The 12,736-nt window shown below is 42.8% G+C and overlaps 1 protein-coding gene across 5 annotated transcripts in view; it reads right to left on the reverse strand.

Annotated features, from left to right (window-relative positions):
- Window positions 1-2,489: 2,489 nt before the first annotated feature.
- GLCCI1 (glucocorticoid induced 1) overlaps window positions 2,490-12,736 on the reverse strand; it is a 96,110-nt gene continuing 85,863 nt past the window's right edge. For 4 of the 5 annotated variants that reach the window (XM_037046405.1, XM_037046406.1, XM_037046408.1 and 1 more), the window contains 2 exons: window positions 6,739-6,859; window positions 2,490-5,376 (listed from right to left, as the gene is read on the reverse strand). In XM_037046405.1, coding sequence (XP_036902300.1) covers window positions 5,028-5,376; window positions 6,739-6,859 — 470 coding nt within the window. In that variant the 3' untranslated portion in view covers window positions 2,490-5,027. The remainder of the gene's footprint in view (window positions 5,377-6,738; window positions 6,860-12,736) is intronic. The other variant, XM_037046409.1, reaches the window with a different exon arrangement.

Here is a 12,736-nt window from a genome sequence, read left to right on the forward strand (position 1 = left end):
TAAAAAAGACAAACCTTATTTCATGGGCCAGAATGATACAGCCAGACTCCTGGTGGTGATGTTGGGGGAGGGGCACGGAGCCTCCCTGCTGGATTGCATGAGTCCTCTAACGCTAGGTAACAAAGTACCCCCACACTTAGCACCTGAACACAAACTGATCATCTCACAGCTTCCGAGGGGCAGGACCCAGGATTGGTTTAGCTGGGTCTCACTCCAGGGCTCTTATGAGGCTGCAGTTTTCTCAAGGCTCAACTGGGCTGGACAGGCTGCTTCAAAGCTCACTCACATGGTTCCTGGCAGGGGCCTCAGTCCCTTGCTAGCTGGTGGCCAGAGGACCCCACTGCTTTCCATATGGGTCTCTCCACAGACTTCCTGAGTATCCTCATTACATAGCTTCCCCCGTAGCAAGTGATCCGAGAAAGCACATGCCCCAAGACATAAGCCTGTCTTTTTATAATATAATCTCAGGAGTGCCAGCCGATCACATTTGTGGTATTCTATTCATAAGCAAGTCCAGCCCACACTTAAGGGGAGAACAGTTCATCTCTACCTCTTGGAGGGAAACCTATCAAAAAATTTGTGAACATATTTAACAGACAACCACATGTATGATACAAGTTACCTACATCTAGTTTGCTCCTTGGTCTACAGCAGAAGTCAGCAAACTTTTTTTTCTGGAAAGAACCAGACAGTAAATATTTCAGGCATCGTGGGCCAGACTGTCTGTCTGTGTTGCAGCTACTTGCCTCTGCCATTGTGCTGCAAAGCCGCCACGGGCAACCCGGGGGGTCCTTGAGCAATGGGGGGGTTAGGGGTGCAGACCCCTCGTAGAGTCAAATATCCACACATATAACTTCTGACTACTCCCAAACTTCACTACTTAAAGACATAAGCAAATGAGTGCGGCTTTGTTCCAGCAAAATCTTTATGTACAAAAGTAGGCATGGGGTGGATCTGGCCCATTCAGCCACCCGGCATGACTGGCTGACGGGACGCCACTGCACCTCTGCAGCTTGAAATTGGGTGGCAAGAAAATAAGAAGGAAGGATCATCTGAGAGATTCAGGTGGAGAAAACGTCAGGACTTGGGATTCCGGTCTGTCTTACGGGAAAGAGGAACAGGAGTGTAAAAAGGGAGAGCTGATTTGGAACAACACGGCGGGGGGGGGGGGGGGGGGGGGGGGGAGACGGTGTCTTCATTCTAGCCAACCGCTGACGTTGGGAAGAGGCAGCAGGTCTAGATGCTCTTCAGGCCACTGGGCCTGTGGGGCTGGATCATAGCATTCTGATGGGGACGCGAGACGGGAACCAGAGGGCCCATCTTCACAAAGATCCTGCAGCTCCAAAGCGCCGAGTTCAGCAGGGAGTGTCCAGATGAGAAAAGACGTGTGCGCCACAGATGGGGGACAAGGTGGAAGCAGCCCGGAGAGAGCAGGGGACACGAGGGGCAAAGGGGACGTCAGACCCAGATGCGGCCTTACGCTGTGGGCTGGGGCACGCGGATAGCACTTCTTTTGCAATATTCACAAACTTTAAGGGGCTACTTCTAGTTAGCATAAGTTTAAACATACGTTAAGTGCTCAGGTCTAATTTCCCCCTCCTTGTTTCTTAAGACTTGATTTGGAAAATGCTAATATACTGACTTCTCAGGGCTGTTCACATTAGGCTTATTTTGCGATTAAGCCAAGAAGAGATAGGGCCGAGAATTCTACTTTTCCTTCAAAGTCACTTGTGATGGAATTTTTAAGCTGTGCAAGTCACATAATTTCCTGCCTGAACTATGTATCATTCTCAAGGAGACAGCTGACAAACTTCACCATTAAAATTCGTACTTTTTTCCCAGCCAAAACCACAGATACTAGTCATTTTTAATTTCAATTTAAAGGTGAAATCTTCTCTCTTTGATGAGATGTGCTTCGGAAATGAACACTCTGCTGGTAAATTATTTCTCAAAGTGGTTTGTTTTTGCTTTTGGGACACCACATGGTCTATTGTGACCCCATTTGGATAGCTGGGCATAACATCAACATCCCATTGTTCTCTAAAGCTTTTCTCCCTCTTGTCCTGAATCTAAAGTAACAGAGTAAAATATAAATTCTTTTTTTTTTTTTTTGCTATAGCTTTCATTGCAAGAAATATGCAACTTTCTTGGAGCTGATTTCAGCAAACTTGATAAAACCCATTTCCACAAACAGTTTTTTGGTATAAAATAATGACGTGGAAACAGCATTTTCTCTATTTCAGGTGCTCATAGCTGAGAGCATTACAAACACTTGGAACTTTAGACATCTAGCTTCTTACCTCGTGATGGAAAGTGTGTCAGGAGGAAACCGGGCTGTGGAAATCTGACCCAGTGAGACACCCCACAGCCCAGGATGCGGGGCTGGCCCTCACGGAGCACTGCATACTACCACTACCCTGAACTGAATTCCTCTCAGTCAGGTAAGGTGCTCACCACCCAGTCTTTCCAAAAACACCTGTGAACTGTTCCACTTTTACTAATAACTTTATTTAAATAAGACACAAGAACTTCTATACTGAAAAAATACAAAACAAAAGCCACACACTTCCTTGTGTAAAGCCATATCGATGGTAACTCGAATACTGTTCAGCGCAGTGGCTAAATTAAACAGTACAACTATATACAAAATTTAAACAATTTCTGACAAATTTCTACAGCTGGATGTAGGATACATTTGAGCTCAACAACTTCTGGGAAATTTACATGGCAAAGCGTAAGCTTTAACACATTTGGTTCAAAACTTTTAATATATGCTAAGAACAAATGTACAACACAATCAATATTCAGTTTCTCATGAGAAAAATAAAAGCACATCACTATAAATATCGTACATCAGATTTCATCACCAAAAAAGCATCATCAGTCCATCTTTCAGAAATTGATATTGATACTATTGCATCTTATTTGGACAAAAGCAGAGCATAACATCAACACATTGTGTAATGCTAAACGAGAGAGCAGAAGTTAATGGAGCTCATATTTATCTTACAGAGCTAATAATTGTCTCCCTTTAACCATAATCTACAAAATATAGTATTTTCATCAAGGCCTGAGATTATTAGGGTTAAAGGTGTCTGTTGCTGAAGAGATTGTTTTGAAAGGTTCCCCTGTGGAAATGGCGAAAGTAAGCTGAGTCCTTCCCATGGCAGTCTCCTACAACGTAACACTGACCAACTCAAAGGGGCCGGGGTGCACCTTCGGGAGAAAATATTACTGCGAACTTTGGTGGAAAGAAGATAATTGGGATCATGACAGAATAACACACAGAAGACATACACACACAAACGTACATATATATGCCATTTCTTTAAAAAAAAATCAATGGTGTTGCTTTCATCTTTATCACCTCTTCCTTCTTCAACCTCTTTAGAAAATAAAAACCCAGGAATGACTGAAGGGAACTGAAACGTTCCTGTAGCTGTAGGCACCTTGTTCCCCTAATTTTTAAGGAAACTGTGCCATATACTTTAGGTGAGGGTAGAAACAACTCTACATTTTATTGAACTGAAAGCAATGGGATAAAAATTCAGAAAGGCCCGTTTGCTTTTGCATGCTCTTCCTGCGGCAGCCAATGACGTCTGGGAGTCGGGCCATCCACTGACCAATCAGGAGGACCTAGGGCTCTCCTCACACCTGGATGAGAAGTCAGGTCAGGTCTGAAAGGTCAAGGCTAACTTACTTGGGTAAGTTAGCTGTACTCTGAACAACCTAAATGTTAACAGAGCTATACATGATACTATAAGACGCTTAAGTGAGACAGCTTCAAACTACTGCCTTTGGAAGTCACCACATAACCTGCTTATGCTGCATTGATTCTGAGACCTACACATTCCCTCTCTACATGAATGTAACTCGTGTACCTAACCTACTTGAGGAAAACAATGACCATATGTGTGTCATTTTTAAACCTGCAAACTAAAGAATTTCCAAAAGGGAAATTAACATTAATATGCCTTTGGACATAACAGTAGCGTTTCATGACCTTGGTGGCCAACATAAATAAAAAAATCTCAACCATCCCCTGTGAAACTTCACTTGCTCTGAATTTAAACCCAGACACTCTTGTCTTTAAAGTCCATCACACGCAATGTGGAATGTCTGTGTGCGGCCTAGTCCTAGACACTTCATATGTGACATTGAACAGCCATTAACTGAACACCTGAACTTGTAAAAAAGAAAAAAAGCCACATTTACACATGTTGAGACAGTGAATGCAACAGTTGTTTTACTTGTAACCACATGACAAAAGTGATGTCAGACACCACAAGATTTGCTGGTTCTTCTCATGTTCACCCATGTCCAGGATTATCGTTCTCCTAGGGTTGAATGCACTTCTTATTCTAAGAATGTGGAATGTAATGAGGAAAGGGAAATGCATAAAGGAAGGAAAGGCAAAGAGTGATGTTCCCTCTTTAGCTTTTCAGCTGTGAAATAGTTAATATCCCAATATGATATACATTCCAAGTTACCTGAGTTTAGACTTCAACTGAAGTACCTGCAGCGAGGCCGTAGGGCGGGCACTGTGCAACTGTTGTGGCCATGTCTTTTGTTTTATTTTTTGCATTGTATGTATTACAGAAGTTAGAAACAAACACCTGGATCAATTGTAAACATAATCCTGAAGTACAGTATTTTCCATAGGACAAAACACAGCAAGACATTTTCTACCGAGACAGGCAACTTTTTGATATAGAGCTTATTTATACTGAAGAATTTGGAACAAAACACAGGACACAGTACTAATCTGTCAAACATACTATGAAATGCATAGTCTCCACTTAAATGCTCAATGACACACACGTTTTGCAAGCATCACTGCTTTCCACGAAAACTGCTGAATAGGAGTTCCGTCCCTGCCAAGATCAGTGTTAAGAGATACTTTATGTTGCTGAGAAGTATTTTGTCTGTGGTGATGTTCTGAAAGTTTTGTCACTCCATGCAGATAGATGTTTGAGATCTAGCTCCTAATCCACAGAAGGTCGGGCCAAGGCCAGCTCCCCTTCGCTTTAGAGGATCACGTAGTTCTGTGTAGAGACGTGCTCCTCGCCCTGCAGTTCCTGCAGGAGCGGCGGGGGCTGCTGGGATGGCTGCTGGACAGAGGCCTCCAGGGAGCCCACCGTGCTGGTGTCGTCAGAGAGAGACGCGAAGGAGACCCGGGAGGAGAGCTGCTCCACAGCCAGGGTCGCCAGGGCCGCGCTCTGGCCAGAGTTGGGGGAGCTCTTGAGCATCAGGTCGGAGGCAGGTAAGAGGGGGCCTAGGAGTTTTACAGGACAGAAAGCTGATCCGGTGGGGATGAAATTAACCTTGTTTTTGTCAGGACATGAAAAGAGAGGGGCTGAGACAGGCTGACGAGACCTAAAACCATAAAACAAAATGAGGGTTACCATCTGGAAAAAGTTAAGCACTTTCTGAATTCAAGTTCTCTAACACAGCTCAAGTGTGAATGGCAAGGATGAGTTAAGTGTACACAGAGGGGTAAACATCTTCCATAGCACAAGTCAGCTGGCAGACTATGATGTACACAGCACTGAAGTGAGATTTGAGACCAAAGCGTTTCCAAAAGGACTGGGCAGACAAATTGTGCCAGAGATCACTGGTCTGCTTTCAAGCATTTAGGAACCTGGAAACACGTCTTACATGATAGCTGAAGACTAGGCAAAGCTAGAGTGAACCTTTTCTGTTAATAAAAAGTATACTGGGGAGAGGGATTACCCCATGATATATTTGATTTTTAAGCATTTCCTCCTTTTTAAAAATTTAAATATTTTTATACTTTATTTTTTTTTAAAGAGTGGGAAAGGGAGGGAGAAGAGAGAGAAACATCAATGTGTGGTTGCCTCTCACACGCCCCCTACTGGAGACTTGGCCTACAACCCAGGCATGTGCCCTGGACTTCAACTGAGGACCCCTTGGTTCGCAGGCCAGCACTCAGCTCCGAGCCACACCAGCCAGGACCATTTTCCTCCTTTTTCTGCATCTTTATACATACTTCTAGAATACAGATCAGGAAAAAAAAAAGTTTCAGCAGTTCCTTGAAGAGCCAGTCAGCCCAGCAGAGCAAGGTCCACGAGCCTTCCTCTCCACCCAGGCCCAGGATCTAAGCCATCCTCTCCCACAGCCGGGCCTCTACCCCCTCATAGGTGCAAGGGCACAGCTGCCTCCACCGGGCACCTGTGCTGGGGCAAAGGGACGAGTGAGCCCAAGAGCCACAGGGTTTCTCCCAAGTATTTACAGTATGAACCTCTATTCCTTTAATTTCTAATTTATACATATTAAAATTTCAAAAAGAAAAAAATCTGTGAACAGAAAGTCTAAACTCGGTGGCTCTATGTGCTAGAGGTGCCCACAGGGAAGGAGACGGGCCTCTGCCGTCAGCAGGCTGGCTGCACGTGGACACCGACTCTGCTGCCCTACGTCTCGGCGTCGGCCACCTCAGTCAACAGAGCCTTGGACAGGAAAACCCGCAGCGACTGGAAACAGATCTTCTGGCTAGTAAGGATGGATTTCCAAGCTTCTTTTGTATTAGCTTACATATTTGCAACATCCAGGCTCCAATTCTACTTTAATAAGATCCCTTCTGTCTATTCAGTTCTCTTTGCATTATGTCGAAACACGTTATCAGTTGGACGGAGTAGTTGATCCATCTGTAATCAGCTGGTCTCAGTAAAAAGCTTCGCAGCTTTGCAGACCCCAGCTGGTAGAAAAGACATTACTTACGCCATTTCCTCAAAGACCTTCACTCGCTCACATCCCTCTGGGGGCTCCCGTTTGAACATGTAGCTGTTGTTTGGTTTGGGAGATGAAGCGTACTTGGGTAACGGTGAGCTACTCCCACTGTCTGCAAATTTAAAGCAGTTACATTAACTAGGGATTGAAAGCTCTTTTAAATTAAATTTGATTTCCAAACAAGCAGCCTTTTGCACAATTTATCCACTATTGCCCCTGTGCTTCCACCACAGAGCTTCCTTTATTGCAGAGCTATTTCTAACACCCTGGTGTAGTACATTTCTGATAAATAAAAGCTTCAATGCAACAGCAATCTGCCACACCACAGGACATAAAAGGATGATATTTTGGTCCAGAAAACTGCATTTATTCAGAGAATATAGTAGAGCTGTAGTCCTGAAAACAAATACATTATTATGTATTTCAAGATGTGAATGAGTGGCATAATACGTGTAAGCCACACAGAAGAACTACAAGAGATTAATACAGGGTTCTCTGTTTTCTCGGGGTCCATCAGTGGAACTGAACATTTTACTGTGTGGAATAATCTTCCCTAGCTCTTAGCAGGAGCATTACTTTCACTCAACATCAAGAATATTACGTATGCAGGGAAAAAATAGGTTTATAACAAAACGTCTTTTTCCCTCGGCCCACCATGAAAAAGTAACTGGCTCGGGATTTTGCCCTTGAAAATGTCTGTATAAAAGTACTTTTTAGCATAATTTGTATTTTTGCTACTGGAAGCATGAGAAATCTAAAAGCATCTCTATCTAACATGTTTTCTTCATATTTCTGACCAAAAAGAAAATGGTCTATTCATGAAAAGCCATAAAACCTATATGTAATTTCTCCCTTTCCTACCTGGCAAAGGATTTTGGAAATTCAAATTCACCAAAATGTGTCATTATCTCTGTGAGATGCCAAGCTATAAAGTCAGTAACATGCTTGTATAAACACAATCGTCCTATTTAAACAAAGTCTGACTTAATGCAAACCAATCCCCACTACTAAAATACTAAGCACATGATCTACTGAGATGAATTATTTTCATACATATTTTGAAAAGACAGCATTTGCTCTATAACTGCATTTGTCACAGTTTTGATACACTGCTTTAGTTTGGGATACAGAATACAATCTAACGTTCAGAACTGGAGTGATGGATGTTTGAATCATTACTGATGAAGTACAGCACATGCCTAGAAACAGACCCTTCGGGTGCACTCAGAGGGTATTTGGTGAATGATTCAAAAAGAGCTTCTGTGTTAGTCCTGGGAACGAAGATGTGTGCTCATATGTGAATATCCCTGTATCTTTGGCTGGGAAATCATGGCCTGAAAAATAACAAGGGCACACTATTGAGACACCTAGAAAACCACACAGTTTCGCCATCACTACTGCTGTACATGTCTCTATTGATTCTGTGTAGTCTCTTGGAAATAAGTCTTAGGGTTAAGTTGGGTTTCTTCACATACCATGCAGGTTTGAGGATTATTTTAGATTCAACACTTGTGCTATATTGCTTAAGCAAATCTCCCAGGAAGGGAGAAGGGGAAATACGACTTTCTCTCTTGGGCAGATGCAAAGCGTCCTTAACCCGACTAGAGTTTGAGTTTGCTGCTCTCTATTAAGGCTAGGCTAGACCAGAAAGACCGGTCCACAGTCAAAACCTGGTGAGAAGGGGGCCCTGAACTCATCGCAATACAAAAATACAGCTTGACCTTGCTTTTGCTCTTCAAACAGCAACAAGCCACGCAGAGGAAATCCTGAAGCAGACAGGGCCTAGGGAGCCGGCATGGACGCTGCTGCTGGTAACACCACCGCCCTCCTGGCTTGCGGAAGTGGCCTGAAACCAGCGCCCCAGGCCTTCCACCAAGCTTTCCTGCCGTCGGCAGTCGAAGATTCACCATATTGTGATGTAAGAATTATCATCTCGGCCACAGTTACAATCTTCTGTGTTACATTTCTTACTGCATCATCAGGGCTACCCACGTGATTTCTCTCAGGACTTTATCGATAATTTCAAGGGACATTCCCAGAATTGAAAGTTAGGTATGAACTGAATAATCGATGAAACTGATTATCTTCCCATTAACAATCTACAATGAATGAAATGGTTCTTCTTGAAACTTTTCCAACTTCCAATTTCTAAAAATTTTCTAAAATACACACAGGCACACATTTATTTGTTTACTTTAATGTTTGGTGGTCTGGAAAAACAAAGCTGGAAAGAACAAAATCTAGAACCATAAGCAGATGTGTTAAATCTGAAGTATGTCTCTCAGGTAGGCGTGTAACCTGACGGAGTACAAAGGGAGGTAGCCTGGAGATGCCTTGCTGAGGGTGGAGCTCGGTCACTAGCTGTGTAGCTGCGTGACCTTACACACAGCGGCCTCTTTGAGCTTCTACATAACTGTAAGAGTTGCCACTCCTAACTCTAAAATTCTGTGCTTTTTTAAATGGTTCTAACATACAAAGAAGGAACACTGTGCCGACTCTTTTCACTTTACAGAATGGCGTGCCTCAGAACAACCCACACAAACCATACCCTCCTGCCCACTGCAGACTTTGATTTCTAACTTCTCACTTAGAACTCTTGGTTGAATTTAATAACCACATTTCAGAAAGAATTATAAATAAATATGAGGTGAGCTTGCCCACTCAGAAGATTCAAGATGAAAAGTCTCATGTAATCTTAATTTAATCCCTTTTGTTCATAAGCATGTTCACTTTCTCATTATTCTGTTGTTCCACAGTAGGAATCCACTAGACAAGTAGACGAGATTCAGTTAAATGTTACTCTATGTTCTTATAACATCATAGCCAATGTCAATTAATAAGACTAAATGCAATGAATGTGATTATTTACATAGCTGTCTGTATTCATAACATTCTCACCTATACTGATGACAGGATAACCCAACTCTGAAAAACCAAGAGTAGAAAAACATTTTATTGGTTATTTTACTATAACAGATCATGAATGTGCACTACATTTATGGAATAAAATACAAGTAACTTGCCGAATACTTTGACCAATGTCCTGACGCCACCCCTAAGAGATTCTGATTTCAGTCTGCTGCCACTCCCATTCATGGGACTGCTCCTTTTGGGGGTAAAGCTCACCAAGGCTTCTGAAGTGCCATCAGATTTGAAAACTAATCATGAAAAAGTTAAAACACTGATTTGGAGTTAGGCCACCTGACTTCTGCTTTTACCTAGGCCTAAATGGAAATAACTACTGATATCAATTATGAAAAATGTGTGTAAAAGGATTAGGATAATTCCTGAAACATGGTAAGGTCTCAATAAATATTGCTAGAACAGTCGATGGAAAATTTCTCATTTGCAAATTTAAAAAGGTGAAACATTCAGAAATTGTCTTTTCCACTTTCCATCGGCAGAAAATAACAGGAGAGCTATTTTTAATACAGCTGCACACTCTAACTTTACTCAGGTATGCAGAGACGTCGGGTGGGAAAGCACAGTAATATGTGGGACACCAGATTCTCCGGCATGTCCGCCCAGCGTGAACTATGCCAGTTCACAATGGCACCCTTCAGTATACACAGACCTATCATGCTGAAATGAAAATCAATGGCCTAAGCATGCAGACTCTACAAATTCCCCTACAAAGAAAAGAGATTTATAATAAGTGCACCAGTAATCGGCAGAATGCGATTCTTATTCTACCTTTACCAGATAGAATAACAGGCTGGGAAAGTGAGCACAGAGTTAACCAGCACTAATCTCAATGACACATGAAAAGCATAATTAAAAGGTAGCCAACCGAATTAGTTTAGAAATACGGTTGACTAAATAGAATCTACACAGAATTACTATTCTACTAGTAAAATTACTTCTGCTTCGGGACATGAAATAATCAGCTGCAGTGAGTTCTGATGGCCTCATGAAATCCAGGGACACAACTGTACATAGCATTCCCTGGCAACCAACTTTTGGAACCAGTTGATATTACTAGTCTTTTGAAAATCCTATCTTTAAAAACATTTTAAATGTTTATTGATTTGAGAGAGAAAGGAGGGAGGGAGGGACAGAGAGACATCTATGCGAGAGAGAAGCACTGAATGGTTGCCTCCCATGTGCAGACCAGGCACCGTAGCCACCTGGATGGAGGAGCAAACCTGCAACCCAGATGTGTGCCCTGACCGGGAATGGAATGGGCAACGCTTCAGTTACAGGATGACACTCCAACCACTGAGCCACACTGGCCAGAGCCAAAAGTAACTCCAAGACTAAACTGTGAACAGGTAAGGAGAACATTTTGGCTTTTACAAGTAGTCNCTGAATGGTTGCCTCCCATGTGCAGACCAGGCACCGTAGCCACCTGGATGGAGGTGTGCCCAGATGTGTGCCCTGACCGGGCACACCCAGATGTGTGCCCTGCAACCCAGATGTGTGCCCTGACCGGGAATGGAATGGGCAACGCTTCAGTTACAGGATGACACTCCAACCACTGAGCCACACTGGCCAGAGCCAAAAGTAACTCCAAGACTAAACTGTGAACAGGTAAGGAGAACATTTTGGCTTTTACAAGTAGTCTCTAAGGTTTCTATAAAATTTCAAAGTCAACCCTTTATAAGAAGGTTACAGAACTTGAATAGAATAAGACATCAGCTATAGTTAAGATCTTCATTAGACCAGCATTCAACAAAGGGTAAGAAGGAAAAAATAACATCATAATCTGTTGGGAACTGCCCTGCCTGGTTTCAGAAGCTATAACCCCCAAGGCTAAGGCTGAGTAAAGGACCTTGGGACCATAAGGCACTAAGGAGACAAAGCTTATCTTCCCGGAAGGGGTACCACCTCTGCCCTCTTTATTTCACCCTGCTTGGCCCCAGGTGGATGACTGATTAGCCAATGATGGGTAAGACTCCTCAAGGAAGGGACAACCTAAGACAGGCATGATCAGGAAGGGACCCTCAGGGAAGGACTTTGGGGGGCTATAAAAAAGGGGGTGATGGACCCTCACCCTTTGGCTTTGACATAGCCTGAGTCCTCATTCTGTCTGCAAGAATTCTCCTAATCTCTTGGTTGCCTTACTTCCCCTGCCTGACTTAAGCCGGAAACAATGCAGGAGGTTGGGAGGTCGGTGCAGCCCCGGGCAGGAATGGGCGACTCCCTCAGGCCTAAGAAAGAATGCATAAAATCCTGTGTAACCTGCTTTGCTAAGAACGTCCTCAGTTTTCTGATAAGGGTACAAGCATAAAATGAGCTTATTTCCCAAAGTTTTATGGCCCTTTAGCTATTTGACCCTGACTCAGAATAAGCCCTCACAGTTCTTTGAATGTTATCTATTGTTTAATCATTTCTGCCTGAGAATGATGAATGAAGACCTTCCTTGAGGTAATTCTCCCAGAAAAGCAATACAAGCCTGTCCACGCAAGGGTCAGCACAGCTCTCTCACTCAGAGAGTGGCCATGCCGTCCCTTTTTCTCCACAGGACTTCTGTAGTCTGTGTGAATTTGTTTGTCGCATCCACAACCCCACTGGACAGAGTCCACATTGATAACCTTTGCTACTTATGTTTTGCTTCTCCCACAAACAATCCTGATACGCCGAACAACACTGCTTATACCTGTCTCGAAATGAGACTTGAGTTGCTGATGTGCTAACTATGCACTCTGAATCTTACATGAATATGAACAATTCCCTCTGAATCTCTCTGACATGGCATTTAAAAATGAAAGTAAATCAGTTTATTGAAGACAGTCCTCACCCAATTTATAGCCTAAAATGACTCTTACAAATATAAATCACAATGGTAAAAACAAACTGAAAATAAATTTCAGATTACACAGAATATTTTATGTCTTAAAAGCAATGTAAATAAGCATCTCAGGAAAATCATTCTGATACAATCTTATTTTTTATATTCTTGAACTTTTTAAATCAAGAAATTTTCAGGGACATCAATTTTCAAAAAACTAAAACATGCTGTTCATATTAAATTGTTCCTAAAGTGTCC

Source organism: Sturnira hondurensis, unplaced genomic scaffold (genome assembly GCF_014824575.4).
Source record: "Sturnira hondurensis isolate 20B ecotype Veracruz unplaced genomic scaffold, ASM1482457v3 Scaffold0005252, whole genome shotgun sequence".
NCBI lineage: Eukaryota > Metazoa > Chordata > Mammalia > Chiroptera > Phyllostomidae > Sturnira > Sturnira hondurensis.